The sequence below is a fragment of the Pleurodeles waltl genome, chromosome 11, assembly GCF_031143425.1.
Source record: "Pleurodeles waltl isolate 20211129_DDA chromosome 11, aPleWal1.hap1.20221129, whole genome shotgun sequence".
Lineage (NCBI taxonomy): Eukaryota > Metazoa > Chordata > Amphibia > Caudata > Salamandridae > Pleurodeles > Pleurodeles waltl.
Window position 1 is genome coordinate 1745598 of NC_090450.1, and position 16731 is coordinate 1762328.

General features: G+C 44.1%; 1 protein-coding gene across 2 annotated transcripts in view; it reads left to right on the forward strand.

Annotated features, from left to right (window-relative positions):
• Window positions 1–16731, forward strand: part of LOC138265200 (probable cation-transporting ATPase 13A4) — a 249446-nt gene that overhangs the window by 193721 nt on the left and 38994 nt on the right. For both annotated transcript variants that reach the window (XR_011199310.1, XM_069212745.1), the window contains exons 21-23: window positions 357–479; window positions 12824–12903; window positions 15211–15253. Coding sequence is in view for 1 of the 2 variants with exons in the window: in XM_069212745.1 (XP_069068846.1) it covers window positions 357–479; window positions 12824–12903; window positions 15211–15253 (246 nt within the window). In the remaining variant the exon portion in view is untranslated. The remainder of the gene's footprint in view (window positions 1–356; window positions 480–12823; window positions 12904–15210; window positions 15254–16731) is intronic.

Here is a 16731-nt window from a genome sequence, read left to right on the forward strand (position 1 = left end):
CTCGGGCTTGAGTCCCTGGGTTGGCAATAGGTCTAAATTGCTTCGGGATGCAAACAGTCATAGTGCAAGGATGTCCTGCAGAAGGTCAAAGGAAGGCAATAGCCAAACTGATGACTTTAATCACTAAATATCTGATAATTCTCCCAGGTTCCTTGTGCATTACGTCCATAACCATTGTAGCAATGAAGAGAATGTCCCATAAATCCAAGTGGTCGACCAGCACATCCCTCACCTTCACCGAAAGGATGTAAGGATAACTCTAGATACAAGTAGATCAAAGATTAGGCAAGTGTTGCTGTAAAAACAGTTTTTGAAAAGTTCTTTTAATCTGGAAGTAACCTGTGCCTTTCCTTCAGGACAATTATGTCAGCTTTGACGAGTTCTCCGGCCCGCTGGACCAGCGGAACTACTACCATTTTGCCATGAATGGGAAGTCCTACCAGGTGATCCTGCAGCATTTCAAGACCCTTCTTCCAAAGGTAGGGTGGAACCTTGCCGCAAACTATTTCCACCCCCTCAAATCTCAATTTCTGTTCACATGCTAGTTTAATATGCCCGACAATCTGTTTACAGCTTATTCTTTAGTAAGTCATGTAGCAGTCATACAAACCTTTAAAAGTGCAAACATAACAAAAAATTTATTCAATTCTAGCGTCTTAAAGTGAGGTAAGAGCCCAGGTTTGGAGGACCTTCCATGATTTTGGGCGATGAAGGTGGCTCTGGTTACAACAAAAAGTGATGTCGGTCGAGAATGCAAAAAATTACCCTTCTTTTTCACTGGTGAGCACTCATTCATGACTTAACTATGGGTTTTGTACCAGAAGGCCTACTCCTTTTTGGTGTATTGAGACCCTGATTCATGATGCACCTTCTCTTGACTTCTGAGGCAAGCCATTCTGTGGTCTAGAAAACAGAAATACATAAGTCAAGCTTAAAAACAAATTATTTATTACGTATTTAGTCATTTATAGTCTGTACCTCCTGAGAGCCCTAGTGAGCCCTGCCTCATGAGAGAGACAAGTGAAGGTCCCACCCCCCCCGAACACCATGTTTCACAGAGGTTCAGGCATCATTGGTGTTGGACCATTCTTTTGAATGTGAAATCTCTGGGAAGACCCTGGCAGAGCTGTGGTAGAAGGCAGGAGCAGAGATGCTGAACAGGCCAGTCTAAGGGCTGGAGTGTTCATTTATTCCACCAGGCATTCCCCCCTGGGCTGGTGCCCTAGGAGGCTGGTTGTGAAAGTCTAGGGTCTCTACTGGTGCCTCTGTCACTTTTTCCAGCTCCCTGAGGTTAACTGCAGCAGGCACATGAGGCTTTGAGAGAGAGAGAGAAAGCGAGAGAGAGGGAGGGAGGGAGTGAGGGAGTGAGATTGTAGAAAGAGAGAGATCAGAGAGGGAGAAGAGAGAGAGTGGAGAATGAGTGAGAGGAAATGGATAAATGGAAAGAGAGATAATGGATGAGAGGATGATGGGGGTGGAGGGAAGGCTGGTTTGAGCATTTTTGCCAGGGCCGCTTTGGTTTCCCACTATGGCCCGGCCCCGCCTCAGCTCTTGCGGGACTGTTGGTACCAGTCATTGAGCCTTTCCTTACTGGCAGTGACAGCTTTTGCTCACCCGCAGGAAATGCTAAATAATCTGCCACACACAGATTATTACCAATCCATACAGTGAAATTTGCTTTACCCTACATATTGTCTATGTGTCCTTGGTGTGGACTGTGACTGTCCCCTGGCAACTCAAAGTGAAGGTGAGTTTCCTAGGGTACGGGAGCTGTCACTGCAGCTGGGCTGAGATTCCACCCTTTCTCTGCACATACTGTGCCACAGTCTTAATACACCCCCGAGTACAGTGTGGTCGAAGAAAGGACTCCAAATGGCCGAGTTGAGAACATGCTTGATACCTGAAATCACCACAGTCTGGACTGTTCAGCTTGTCCAGTAGGCCCAGCAAAGATGTTCAAAACAGCCCTGCACCATTACTCCACCCTTTCTCTTTTTTCTCCCCACTATCACATCTCCTTTTCTCTCCGCACTTCCTCTTTTGTTAACTCACCTCTGTCTCTTTCCCTCCTTTCCATCACTGGGCCTGATTTACATCTCGGCAGATGGGTTACTCTCGTGACAGATATCCTGTCCTCTGAAATCTAAATCACATAGAAAACAATGGTATTTAGATTTCAGTGGACGAGAGAGCCACAGCCATTGCGATGGAGTAACCACTCCTCCAAAATCTAAATCAGGCCGTCTGTTCAGCTATCCATTCTATACTCTGGTTTCCTCTCTCATTTCTCTTAACTCTCTTCATCTTCTCTCTTTATTCTCTCTTTTTCTTAATTCATGTATATCTATCTTTCCCAGTGGTGTTGGCCAGTCGCAGCTGCTGACAGGAAGGGGTGGGGGGGTTCAGAGTGCGGAGCGAGGTATGTTGTGGGGGGGGCAATAAAATAGATAAATAAATAGACTTGCCTGCCCCTCCATGACCGACTGCTCCCTCCAGCCGCTACATCTCATGTGCTTCCCTCCCCAACCACTCACAGTGCTTCTCTCATGCTGTTAGACAGCATGCAAGAAGTGTCGTGATTTGCCTGAGCGGGCAGAAATGCCACTCAGGGAGGGAGTGGAGTACTGCACTTGGTTTCCACCCAGCTGTATTTTATAGCCGGGTGGAGAGTTTCTAAGTGCACATGTCACTTTGGCCGGCCTCGGACGGCTGGCCAAACTGACATACGCACTTAGAAGCACACATACCACTCATCCTCCACATGACCTGGAGGAGGCTGGCTCCACCCCGCCCTACGAAGGCGGAAATATAATTTCTGCTTTTCCTCAGTGGGGCGATGCTCTTCCGCCGTAGCGGAGGGGCCGCCCCTGGGTGCTGGAACAATTTCTAGAGTGGGGGCTGCTGTCCAGCGACATCACCTGACCTAAATGTCTAGATTTTACTTTCCATGCAGCTGATATGTATATTCAGATATTTGTAGTTTGCTTAGTAAAGCAAGCACATTGGTATAGTATAGATGGTATAGTGTGGTGTGGTATGGTATGACATGATATGATATGGCGTGGTGTGGTAAGGTGTGGTTGGAAGGTTGTGGTATGGCGTTGTGTGGCGTTGTGTGGTTTGGTATGGTGTGAATGGTATGTTGTGGTGTGGTAGGGTACGGCATGGCGTCATGTGGTAGGATATAGCACAGTATGGTATAGCGTTGTATAGTGTAGTGAGAATGGTATGCTGTGTGTTATGGTATGGTGTTGTGTGGTATGGCATGGTATGGCATCATGTGGTATGGTGTGAATGGTATGTTGTGGTATTGTATGGAGTGGTGTGGTAGGGTACGGTATAGTATGGTATGGCATCGTGTGGTGTGGTATGGTGTGAATGGTATGTTATGGTATAGCATGGTGTGGTAGGGTACGGTATGGTATTGCATTGTTGTGGTGTGGTATGGTGTGAATGGTATGTTGTGGCATGGTGTGAATGATATGTTGTGGTATGGTGTGGCAGTATTCTGGCCGCTGAGTTCGGAATAGTCTCCAGCCTTCGGGTAAGTTTTAAAAAATGTTTTTTATTATCCTGGCAGAGGGGGTGTTCCTGTAATCCATCTTGCTTGTGATGAGGGCGGGCATGACTGTTTTTGCAGTGCTGAATGGGAGGAATTAGAAAAATCTTCTTCAGCATCCTGAGGGTATGGGAGCTTGAGGCAGTGATGCTGTTGCGTGGTCATGTTTAATTTGCTATCAATGACAATCACAAGGTTCTTGACGTGGGTGAATGGGGGGGTGTCAATCCTAGCCCTGTTGGTCACCAGGTGGAGTCCTATGGTGAAGTGCTTTTCCCAAAGGACCATGATTTCGGGCTTGTCGGTGTTTAGGTTTAGACAATTGGTCTTCACCCAGTCAACGATTTCAGTCATGCAGGCATTGAACTTGATCTGGGTAATGGGTGTCTTGTCTGTGATGGCAAGAATGAGTTGCATGTCATCAGCCTAGTATGCGTTGAAGAGGGTTGGGCTCAGTGAGAATTGCTTCGGAACTCCACAGATGGGGTCATGGGAGTCCGAGGTGTATAGTGCCAGGTTGACTGACTGGGCCCTTCCAGTCAGGAAGGAGAAGATCCATTGGAGTAAGTATCCTTGGTTTCTGATGTGTAAGCATTGTATGAGCATGAGCTGCAAGATTGTGTGAAATGCCGCAGTGAGGTCCATAAGAATGAGTGCCGACATGACTCCTATGTCCACAGTCATGGTGACCTCATCCGTGGCAGCGATGATGGCAGTTTCCATGCTGTGGTTGGGTCTGAGGCAGACTGACTTGTGTTGAGGAGTTGGGTGTTGGTTGAAACATTCAGTGAGGGGTTTTGTATTCATGTTTATTGCTAAATGTTAGGATTGTTCATATTCACATAGCTTATTTTCACATTCCTGATTTTGTCTCTTGTCATTATCCTAATCATTGCAGCTCATTTATTTTATCGCAGATTGCAGAGTTTTCAATAAATATGTTGAAAACTGTTCTAAATCTTCCTTCTGCCTGTGTGTGTAAAAGACTCATTTCTAATGAGAGAAAAGGGTAAGACTTGTTGCACTTCAAATCCCTGAAAGGATTTCAGAGTCCATATGTTAGGCTGCCAGAAATCACCTTTACTGTTCATGTTTTCGTTGAGGTGCTGCTAGCGAGCCGGTAGGGTGTTATGTTCTTATGTTGAATACGGTGGAATGTTGGTTTGTGGCTACTGTCGCTGTCACCCGGCCAGCGTTCGAAGGTGGTCGGTTGGTGAACGTGTTGGACGGAGGGGACAGCGGTGGTTTCCCGGCCCTTTCTTGGAGAAATAAAAACCAGTTTGATGAATGCTAGTGTACTGGCGTTTCCTTACCTCAGAATGCAACATCTTTTTTGGCGACGAGTGGAGAGGGGAAGCCACCGCCTAATGACCCATGCTGTCTTCTGTTAGCTCTAAGTTGAGAGCGTACTGCAACTGTTGGTTTCCCTCATTTCTCAACACGCCAATGGTGGCAGGCATTGAGTCCGACGGGCGGCTTTTGGACACTTGTTTCTTGACCCGCTTTGCATACGCGTGTAATAAACCGGCTTTACACGCAGGCGACGCGATTCATGGAGGCGAAGACTTTACAGATGGAACGATGGTGACTCAAGTTGTGTGAAGCTGGCTTCAGGCGCCATCTTGGATGTGTTTTTACATTACATGTGCATAGTAGCCTGATTTAGATCTTCTTTACTCACTAATATCTGGTGAATTTACAGTACACTGACAGACTTGTGAAGAGAAGTTCACACAGCATTTAGCAGAACTGACAGATACAGTTTATTTAGGAAAAAGCATACTGTTAACTATATTACTCACATATGTGTGCTTGAATTGTTTTTTTACGGGTGGTGAACCATGCAGTCAGTTAATTCTCCACCACCATTCTTGGAGTTGCCTGGTGCGCCTGCCATCCCATGGAGGCAATGGTTTGATTTATTTGAAACTTATCTTGGGGCTATTCAGACTGGAAAGAAAAAAGTGTTTTTTGCTACATTCTTTGGGATATGAAGACAGAGAGATTTTTAAACACCTACCGGAATTTTGCACAAAATGGAGAAGAGTTAGATGACTATCAAGTAGCCACCAAGAAATAGACTACAACGTTCAACGTACTACCAAGTTTGGTAGTTTTGAGGCACAAATTCTTTATGCGTTCTCAACTCCAAAATGAAGACATTGATGCATATAGCAGTGCGCTTAGACAGTTATCTTCCCAGTGTGATTTTAGGGATCTCCAAGACCCATTGATAAGAGACCAGTTTATTGGTCATTGCACTGACAAACACATTCAACAAAAACTATTGAGCATGGGAAATCCAACTTTAGAGGACGTCATTAAAGTTGCCAAGAGTACTGAACTAGCACAGATTTCACTACAGGAACTCACGGCTAGTCCCGGCTTGAAAGACAATGAGCATGTTCATGTCAACGTAGTTGTACAAACTGGAGTGTCCAAAAAAATGATTTCAAGAAGTCTAGGAACAATTTCTTCAGGTGCTCTAACGTATGTTTTTGGTGTGTTTATGCACCACACAACAGAGAAGGCAAAAGTTGTCCTGCCAAGAAATGTTGTGTGTAGGAAGTGTGGTAAACTAGGTCGTTTTGCTAAAGTTTGTCATTCTACATACAATAAGCAACTAAAAGTAAGTAGTGTAGTAGATGAAGACGATGGTAACAGAGATAAACTTTTGGCCAAGGCATTTCTGGATATGATTGTTGTAGTCAATGATAACGGCATGGGTGTTAGAGACCATAACCAATGTATTGATCCCCTTGTAGACATTCCGGTAGGAGATAAATGGTTACACTTGTTGGTTGACTCAGGGGCACGCATTACGATGATCACATCAGAGTTGTTTCACAACACTTGGGGTGACCAGAAATTGTTTCCACCAGATAGGGCACCTGTCTCTCATGAAGGCAGGAAAATAGATTTAGAAGGATATATTGAAGACCGTCTAGAGTTCAAGGGACGCAAGATCTTTGGGAAAATATACGTGGCATACAAAGGTTCGAAGATTTTGGGCTGGTTCCACCAAGGATTATTTGGTATGGTACTTAAACCCGGAGCAAAGGCACAAGCCCTAGTAGTCGAACACTCTAAAACATTTACACAGTTTGAGGATGAATTTCCCAGTGTTTTTGCCCAAGGTTTGGGAAAAATTGTGGGTTTCAAGCATAGGATAAAAATAAAAGAGAAGTCTATTCCTGTAAAACATAGAATCAGGTCTGTTCCATTTAGTTTGAGGGATGATCTCAAATCTGAGCTAAACAAGCTTCAAGACAATGGCGTTATAGAACCAATTGAGTCTAGTTTGTGGCTTTTCACCATTGGTGGTTGCTAGGAAACGGAATGGGGACATGCGTTTGTGTGTGTGGACTTGAGGAGTCTGAATAAAGGAATTTGGGTTGATTCATATCCCCTACCCAAAATCAGTGATCTACTTGAAGAACTTAGAGGCTCTGAGTGGTTTTCAAAGATTGATCTAGCATCTGCTTATCACCAAGTGGTGTTGGATGAAGAGTCACTCCATTATACAGCTTTCAATTCCCCGTTTGGCACGTTCCAGTTTTGCAGGATGCCGTTTGGGTTGGCACCCGCAGCTTCAGCATTTCAACGCATAATGCACAAACTCTTACGTAATGTCAAAGGAGTTCTAATTTTCTAAGATGCTTTGATTCATGCTAAATGTTTGGAAGACCACAATGAAATTTTTAGATCTGTGTTCAAGATATTTCAGACAAACGGTGTTCGCGTAAAGAAAGAAAAATGAGAATGTTTCAAAAAAGAGATTTAATTTTTGGGGCATTGTGTGTCAAGCGAAGTATAGCACTGAGGCCAGGTTTAGCTAAAGTGGCTCTAGAATCTCCCAAACCCAAGGACAAGGTTGAATTACATTTGTTTATTGGCATGTCTCAATATTACGCCAGGTTCATTCCACATTATGCCAGTAAAATGAAAGTTTTGTCTAATATGCTTAAAAACAAGGTTCTGTTTGTATGGGATAGTGAGTGTCAAAATAAATTCGACAAAGTTAAGCAGGAATTAGTTAATGCTAGAACACTGAGTCCTTATGACCCCCAACCAACTATGCATCATCAATGTGGATGCTAGTAGGTATGGCTTGGGCACAGTTTTGTCCTAGGGTCCTGGTGAAAATGAGAAAGTCATACGTTAAGCCTCAAGAGTTTTACGTGAACCTGAGCTCAATTACTCTGTTTTGAGAAAGAGTTACTTGCATGTTACTGGGCGAGTGAGAAATTTAGGAGCAATATGTGGGGTAGGAATTATGTGATTCAAATGGACCATAAGCCGTTGTTGTACATTTTGAATGGCGACAAAATCCACTACACTACCCCACGCATTGCACGTCTCACCACAAAATTGTTACAATATAATTTCCAGGTTAAGTACATTCCAGGAAAAACAAATTTACAGCAGTCTTTTTGTTTCGGTTACCTATTAGTGAGCAGGTTACTACTGATTTTGATGATGATCTGGAAGATTGCTTTATAGCATCTGTGGATGTGGTAGAATCCAAAGTCTGTACGGAAACAGGGTGGAGAACAGCTGAGAGCAACGATGTGGTGTTGGGCATTGTTAAGCAGCATATTATTAATGGTTGGCCAAAGGAGAGTGTTAGATCTGACAGCCTTAGGGTGGTCACCCCTAACATTTTGCCTGCTTCCCTCCACTTTTTGGACACTGTTTTTGCTGGTTTTTAGACTCTATGCACTCCACCACTGCTAACCAGTGCTAAAGTGCATATGCTCTCTTCCTTTAAACATGGTAACATTGGATCATACCCAATTGGACTATTTAATTTGCTTATAAGTCCCTAGTAAGGTGCACTGTATGTGCCCAGGGCCTGTAGATTAAATGCTACTAGTGGGCCTGCAGCACTAGTTGTGCCACCCACTTAAGTAGCCCCTTAACCTTGTCTCAGGCCTGCCATTGCAAGGCCTGTGTGTGCAGTTTCACTGCCACTTCGACTTGGCATTTAAAAATACTTGCCAAGCCTACAACTCCCCTTTTTCTACACATAAGTGACCCCTAAGGTGTGCTTTAGGTAACCCCTAGAGAAGGGTGCTGTGTGGGTAAAAGGCAGGACATGTACCTGTGTAGTTTACATGTCCTGGTAGTGCAAAACTCCTAAATTCATTTTTACACTACTGTGAGGCCTGCTCCCTTCATAGGCTAACATTGGGGCTGCCCCCATACATTATTGAAGTGGTAGCTGCTGATCGGAAAGGAGTAGGAAGGTCATATTTAGTATGGCCATAATGGTAATACAAAATCCTGCTGACTGATTAAGTTGGATTTAATATTATTATTTTAGAAATGCCACTTTTAGAAAGTGAGCATTTCCCTGCACTTTGATCTTCCTATGCCTTACAATCCACATCTTGCTGGGTTTAGTTGACAGCTCCTTGTGCATTCACTCAGACACACCCCAAACACAGGATACTCAGCCTCACTTGCGTACATCTGCATTTTGAATGGGTCTTCCTGGGCTGGGAGGGTGGAGGGCCTGCTCTCACACAAAGGACTGCCACACCCCCTACTGGGACCCTGGCAGACAGGATTGAACTTAAAGCGGACCTGGTGCACTTCTAAGCCACTCTTTGAAGTCTCCCCCACTTCAAAGGCACATTTGGGTATAAAACAGGGCCTCTGCCCTACCACCTCACACTTCCTGGAGAAGAAAGTTGTAACCAGAACCTGCATCCTGCCAAGAAGAACTGCCTGGCTGCCCAAAGGACTCACCTGACTGTTTTCTGTGAAGGACTGCTGCCTTCCTGTTGCCCTGCTTCCTTGCTGTTCCCTGGCTGTGGTGAAGAAGTGCTCTCCAAGGGCTTGGATAGAGCTTGCCTCCTGTTCCCTGAGGTCTCGGGACAAAAAAGACTTCTCTCTTGCAACTGGACTCCTTGTGCGGCAAACATTTGACGCACAGCTTGCTAAAAACTACGCACAGCCTGTTCCGCAGAGAAAAATTTACTGCACGCCGAACCGGTACGCCACCGCTCGACCTTGCAAGGAAAAGATCGACGCGGCACCCGCGGTGCGACTGGAACTTCGATGCACGGCCCACCAGATCGACGCACAGCTGACTTGGGACGATGCCGTCCGACTTCCAGAGGGGAAATCGACACAGCGCCTGCCGTGAGGGAGAAATTTCCCCGCATCGCCCACCAGAACGATGCAGAGCTTGCCAACAAGCCCAGGATTCCATGCACAGACCCCGGGGCGTCTGAAAACCCCGCAACCCGAAGAGGATCCACGACTGAGCGCCGCAAATCAATGCCCAGCCGTCCCTGCGTGGAAACTAAACGACGCATCGACTGTGTGCGGCCCGAGAAATCGACGCACACCCCTTTGTTTTCCCGCTTCTCCTCTTCTGCGACCCCTTTGCAGAGATTTTTCACTCAAACCAGGTACTTTGTGCTTGAAAGAGACTTTGTTTACTTTTAAAAGACTTAAGACACTTTAAATCACTTTTCAGTGATATCTTTACATTTTCTTATTGCATCTTTGATCGTTTTGACCTGCAAATATCCAGATAAATATTAAATATTTTTCTAAACACTGTGTGGTGTATTTTTGTGGTAGTATATTGTGTTATTGTATGATTTATTGCACAAATACTTTACACATTGCCTTCTAAGTTAAGCCTGACTGCTCAGTGCCAAGCTACCAGAGGGTGGGCACAAGATCATTTGGATTGTGTGTGACTTACCCTGACTAGAGTGAGGGTCCTTGCTTGGACAGAGGGTAACCTGACTGCCAACCAAAGACCCCATTTCTAACAGAGAGAAACTTCAGTTCTGAGATACACCGTATGCCAAGGTATGTGAAGAGTTGTCGATTGAAGATGGTGTTGTTTTGAGGAATGATAAGTGTGTTCCCCCTGGTGCTATTCGTTCAATGTTGGTGGACCACACACATGAGGGGCACTTAGGGGCTATGTTGACAAAGAGACGTGTCAGGGCTAATTATTGGTGGCCCTCTATGGAAAAAGATGAGGAAATGGTTGTGAGCAAATGTGTCGTGTGTAACAGTGCCGACAAAGGGCTAAAGGTTGTGAAACCTCCTTTGCAACCCATACCTATACCTGACAAAGCTTGGATCAAAGTGGGTATTGATATGGTGGGGCCGTTTTACTTTCTCCCAGGTCAGATGCGTTATGCATTTGTCCTGATGGATTACTATAGCAAATGGCCTGAGGTACCTTTTTTTGCTAAGTCTACGGCTGGTAGTGCCGTACAATTCCTCAAGGAAATTGTTTGGAGAGAAGGGTTTCCGGAGTATATAATCTCAGATAATGATGTCCAGTTTGTCAGTCACGAAATGGAAACATTCCTGGTAGAGTCAGGTGTGAAACATTTGAACAGCTCACTTTACCATCCTCAAATGAATGGTTTGGTAGAAAGAATGAATAGAGTGGTGGTGGAATGTATTAAGTGGGCTAAAGCGAGTAAGCATGATGTAGAAGAGGCAGTGAACTCTATGCTGTGGTTTTATCATACTACCCCACATTCGCTTACAAAAATGTCTCCTTTTGAACTTCTCAAGGGAAGACGTTCTACATCTAGGCTTTTTCCTGCCTGGTTAGCTAATGTAGCGGGTAAGGTCACGGATAATATGAACCAGGAGAAGATGTTGGGAGAGGTAATAAAAACTCAGGAAAGAATGAAAGCTAGATATGATCAAAAATCTTTTACAAAAGCGCACTCAATTCAACCTGGAGATGTGGTACGCATCAAATGTCAAACATTTGTTAAGGAGGGGGATGTCAGCTATGGGGGGGTCCCATTACTATGAGGAAAGTGTGTGGCAATGCTGTTATGGTCCAGGGTGGTCATTGGTGGAATGCAGGGAAGGTTGTGAAGGTTAAAGGCTTTAGTGGCGATGATATGAGAATAAGTGAAAAGTCGTTGCCTGGTCAAGTGGTCTACGAAGACCATGTGTCTAACTTTAAAAAATTGGATCCACACATGTTGCGGAGATTTGAACATGAAAAGCGAGTACCGCCGAAACTCAAGGAATGTTATTGTAATTAGTAGGAATGTTATTGTTATTAGTGTGAATGTATTTTTTATTGTTTTCATTTGTACTGTCCAACTTTCATTGCAGGATTTGTTTTGATTTTAGTTTACAGTTTAGTTTTTTCCTTTTTGGTGTATCTTTGTGTTTGCTGTGGGAGAAAATTATATATATAAAAAAGGAGATAATATATTATGTTTTTATGTTGAATACTGTGGAATGTTGGTTCGTGGCTTCTGCCGCTGTCACCCGGCCCGAGCGTTTGTAGGTGGTCGGTTGGTGAACGCGTTGGACGGAGGGGACAGCGGTGGTTTCCCGGCCCTTTCTTGGAGAAATAAAAACTAGTTTGATGTTCTCTAGTGTACCAGCGTTTCCTTACCTCAGACTGCAACAGAGGGTTGGACTGACAGTTGACAACTGTTGTGGGAGTAACATAGTCACTGGGAGTAACACAGTCACCTACAATCAGAGGTGCTGCCGTCCCTAAACCAGCAGTCTTGTAGACATACTAGGGTCCTTACGACACAGCGGTCTCAGTAAGCACCCTATCCAAGAGCATTGACCCAACATTCGCACCCAGAATCCGACCATAACATTTCACAGATCTTGTTCAGTGCTTTGTACCTGTCTGGAGTGTTCAGTTTCGCCTTTTCATAATAGAATGTTCGCTGGCGCAATAAAGGAAGCTAGACATAATCTATGCCTCTGTACCTTTCCATAAAATTCTAAATAAAAAGATTGAAAATCTAAAAGACAGAATTAGGAATACTTGTATTTGAAGTTGTTTTGTTGGTGTCGTTTCTCAACATTTCTAAGACTATATCTAACTCCTGTACCTTCCTGCATCCTCTTCTTCACTTTCTTTCGGTGTCATGCTTTCTGATTTTTAATATTTGTCTCAAAGTTGTATTCTGTTCCTCTCTGTACATTATGTTCATGTCAAAATATGATAATATGTTTTAATGTTTGCCTACATTTTAAATTAGTGTGTATGCATGTGCTATGTGTACAGCCAAACCTAGCCAAAAGGCAACGGAGAAAATCCAATGTTTTTTTTTTTTTCTATTTCAAACTTATATTCTTTATTTGATTTTCTGTCTTTTCAATTAGAATTTTTAATTCTATACTTCATTAAAGACATATTTTCATATTTTGGCATACAAGGTTAATTCATGAATACAAACAATATTAACGTTGGAAGCCAAGGTTTCATAAATTAATGTTTCTTTGCAGTTGCTCATAAATGGGACAGTGTTTGCCAGAATGTCTCCTGGACAGAAATCAAGTTTGGTTGAAGAATTTCAAAAACTTGAGTAAGTTTAAAATATCAAAATATTTTTGCATTTGGCCAAAACCTCATGTATCTTTGTGTATTACTCACATAGAACTGAACTACTTCACTGATTATGATTAATCAAAGTACATCTGCAACTCATGCAGTAGTGTAATACCTTGAATCCGAAGCTGTGTCCCTTTTGCATGTACAGTAGTGTCAGCAGAAAGCATGAGATCCTTATTATAAATGCCTTCAGTTACTTTGGCAAAGGCGATAAATATAACACATAACACAAGAGCTCACCAGAGCACTTTACCAGGGCTTCCAGGTCTTGGAGGCTTTTGAGTTGCTTTGGATTGGTGGTCAGGTTTCAGAGACGTGAGTTCCTTTGGAGCAGTGGTCAGCTCTCAGAGGCTTGTGAATTGCTTTGGAGTGGTGGTCAGGTCTCTGAGGCTTGGGAGTTGCTTGGAAATGGAGGCCAGGTCTCAGAGGCTTGTTAGTTGCTTTGGAGTTAAGGCCAGGTCTCAAAGGCTTGTGGGTTGATTTGGAATGGAGGCCAGGTCTCGGAGGCTTGTGAACTGCTCTGCAGTTAAGGCCAGGTCTCAAAGGCTTGTGGGTTTATTTGGAATGGAGGCCAGGTCTCGGAGGCTTGTGAATTGCTCTGGAGTGGAGGCCAGGTCTCGGAGGCTTGTGAATTGCTTTGGAGTGGTAGTCAGGTCTCAGAGGCCTGTGAATTGATTTGGCGTGGTGGTCAGGTCTCCGATATTCACTGCAAATCCTAAATTTGAATCCCAGCATGGCTGACTTAATCCTTCATTCTTCTGATGCTGATAATTGAGTGCCATTAAAATGTGTGGCAGGAATGTATTATCTAAAGACGTGAAACCCTTAAACGGTGGTAGCAAGAACTATATAAAAATAAGATTTAGAGTTTGATGGACGGATTATGTACTGTTCCCATGCCGATGTACTTTACCCCCGCCATGGTGTGGATACTCTTCCCACTAAATCTAGAGATGTTGGCCAGCCTGTACACATTTCTGTCACAGTGCTTCTTGTAAGTGCGCTGAAAGTTTGATGGACGAGCCGTCTGTCAAAATTTCAACTTTTATTTTTATTTTTAAAAGCAAAATCCTGAAGCAGGATATTATTTTAGAAAATAAAAAAAAAAATAACTTTTTTGCCATGGCAGTTTTTTCCCATGGTTTGGGGTTCATTTTGCAATTTTCACTGCCCTCTTCTGCCAGGTTTTACTTGGCGGTGGTGGGCAGTGAAAACCAGCTCTGGAGGACAAATGCTAAAACCTCAGGTGTCAATACTCTGTTGGGCCGTCGAAGGTGTATGGCTCCGCTAGTGACATACTGAAGGCCGCAGACCTTCAGAGTAGCAGAGTGGGTACTCCGTCGCCTTTGAGTCTGAGTACCCTCTCTGCAAACTCTAAATCAGGCCCCAAGTTGTTGTTGTTATAACCCTAAGAGGTTTTCCTCTTGCCCTCTCCTGTGTGCTTATCCCTTGTTTCCTTCAGCTTTAGCCCTCTTTCGCCCTTTCATACTCTCAGGTCTTCTGTCTCAGTTTCTTCTACTCAGACTCTATTTTTCTGGCTCGAATTTCTTCATTACACCTTCTAATTGCTCTCCTTGATTCTCCTGTTTCCTTCCCCAATTCTCTCTGCTCTGTGACCCACTGAGAGTCGCAAAAATCACATAGATGGTGGCCTGTTGGGGTCAACAGACCACAGAGTCTGTGTTACAGCAATCCTTTTTTTTTTTAAATGCAGCCCATTTTCCTTAAAGGAAAATGGGATGTGTTTCGAAAAGAAAAATGAAAAGTTTTCTTTTCAATATTTTAAGAGTAGGCAGTGGTTTGAGGGACCACTGTCTGCTCTTACAAAGATGATTTTACAAACATTCACAAAGGGGAAGAGATCCTTTGGGGTTGGGTTTCCACCTACTTGAAGTATGTGGTAAAATGCAAATGTTTTGTGACTACATTTCAGTCGCAAAACATTCTTGTATACCGCTGCAATTCATTATTAGGAAGGGATGGCCTAAAGACGCCTCTTCCTAATACCGAATTGCAAACCCAATCCTCTATTCGGTAATAGGTGGCTGAATCTCAAATATGGCTTTGGCTTTTCAAAAAGCCTTCTTGCATTGACAAACTGGACGATTCTGGGAATTGGCCGTTGGCAATCAGAAAAAAGTTGTGTACATGTTACATTTTACTTGACTAACAAGTATTACTGTTAAAAGCCCCAAGTGAAAATTAAGAATACAATATTTGTCATCTAGTAGATACCACTTTGCCTCTAACTGTGTATGTCCTGTTCTCCATTCCTTCGCAGTTATTACGTTGGGATGTGCGGAGACGGAGCCAATGACTGTGGGGTAGGTGGACGACAATCTCCATTTATAACATTCACATGATTTTAATGATCCATACACAGGAGTACTTCCAGTGCTGGTGCAGATCTTTGAAACTTCTGCCCTACTTTTTTGAGTGCCCCAGAGCAGCGGTTCCAAACCTGTGGTCCTGGGAACCCTGGGGGGTCCGCAAAGCCTTCTCAGGGGGTCTGCTACTGCCTAGAAATTTAAAAAATATAAACAGATTAGATCCCCAGCTGTCTATAATGACTCCGTAGGGAGTTCCCATATTCCAATTAGGATTCAGTGGGGGGTCCCTGGGTTCCAGTAATGATAAAGTGGGGGTCCGAAGAAGGCCAAAGGTTGGGAACCACTGCTACAGAGGATTAACAGGAGAAAGGGATCCTTTTGAGTCCTGGATCCAGCAGTTATTACTGAGTCGGCTCCTGAGCTTTGGGTGCTGTATGTTCAAAGATGCCACCTGAAGGAGACTGTAGGAGGCTGGCCTGGGTACCTGATGGTACTTACACCTTGTGCCAGGTCCAGTTCACCCTTATTAGTAGATTAGTAGTGTTCTAGCAGCTTAGGCTGATACAGGTAACTATAGCAGAGCAGCCAAGGCTGAACCAGGAGACATGCAAAGCTCCTACTATACAACTTATTTCATATAGGTACTATATCATAAGAAACGCAATACTCAGGGTTACTAAAAATAAAGGTACTTTATTTTAGTGACAATGTGCCACAAATATCTGAGGATATACCCCCTTAGGAGGTGAGTAAAATTCACAAAATATACACACAAACCCAAAATCAGGTAAGTAAACAGTTAGAAAAATAGCGCAAACACTGTAGAATACAATAGGATGCAATAGGCATAGGGGCAACACAAACCATATACTACGAAAGTGGAATGCGAACCACAAATAGACCCCTAGGCTAGTGTAGTGTGAAGAGGCTAGCTGGGAGTGTAAGAAAACACTAAGGGTGTCCAAGATACCCCACCCCAAGACCCTGGAAAGTAGGAGTAAAGTACTACTCTTTCCCCAGAAACACACTAAACTTGTGATAGAGGATTTTGCAAAGACCACTACAGACTGCAATGCACTGAAGATGGACTCCTGGACCTGAGGACCTGCAAAGGAAGGGGACCAAGTCCAAGAGTCGTGAAAGTGTCCGGGGGGTGGGGGCAGGAGCCCACTAAACCCCAGATGAAGGTAGAAAATGCCAGATCCGGATGGAAGAAGTTGAAGATTCTGCAACAACGAAAGGTGCTAGGAACTTCTCCTTCATGCAGAAGATGTCCCATGGAGTGCTGGGGGATGCAGAGTTGTTTCTTTGGCAAAAGACCGCAAACAAGCCTTGCTAGCTGCAAGAGCTGTGGTTGAAGAAAAAGGGTGCTGCCCGGGCCCAGGAACTACCAGGATGTTGCCACTTGGGAGAGGAGACCGAGAGGGCCCTCAGCAACATAAAGAGCCCATGCACAAGAAGGTAGCACCCAC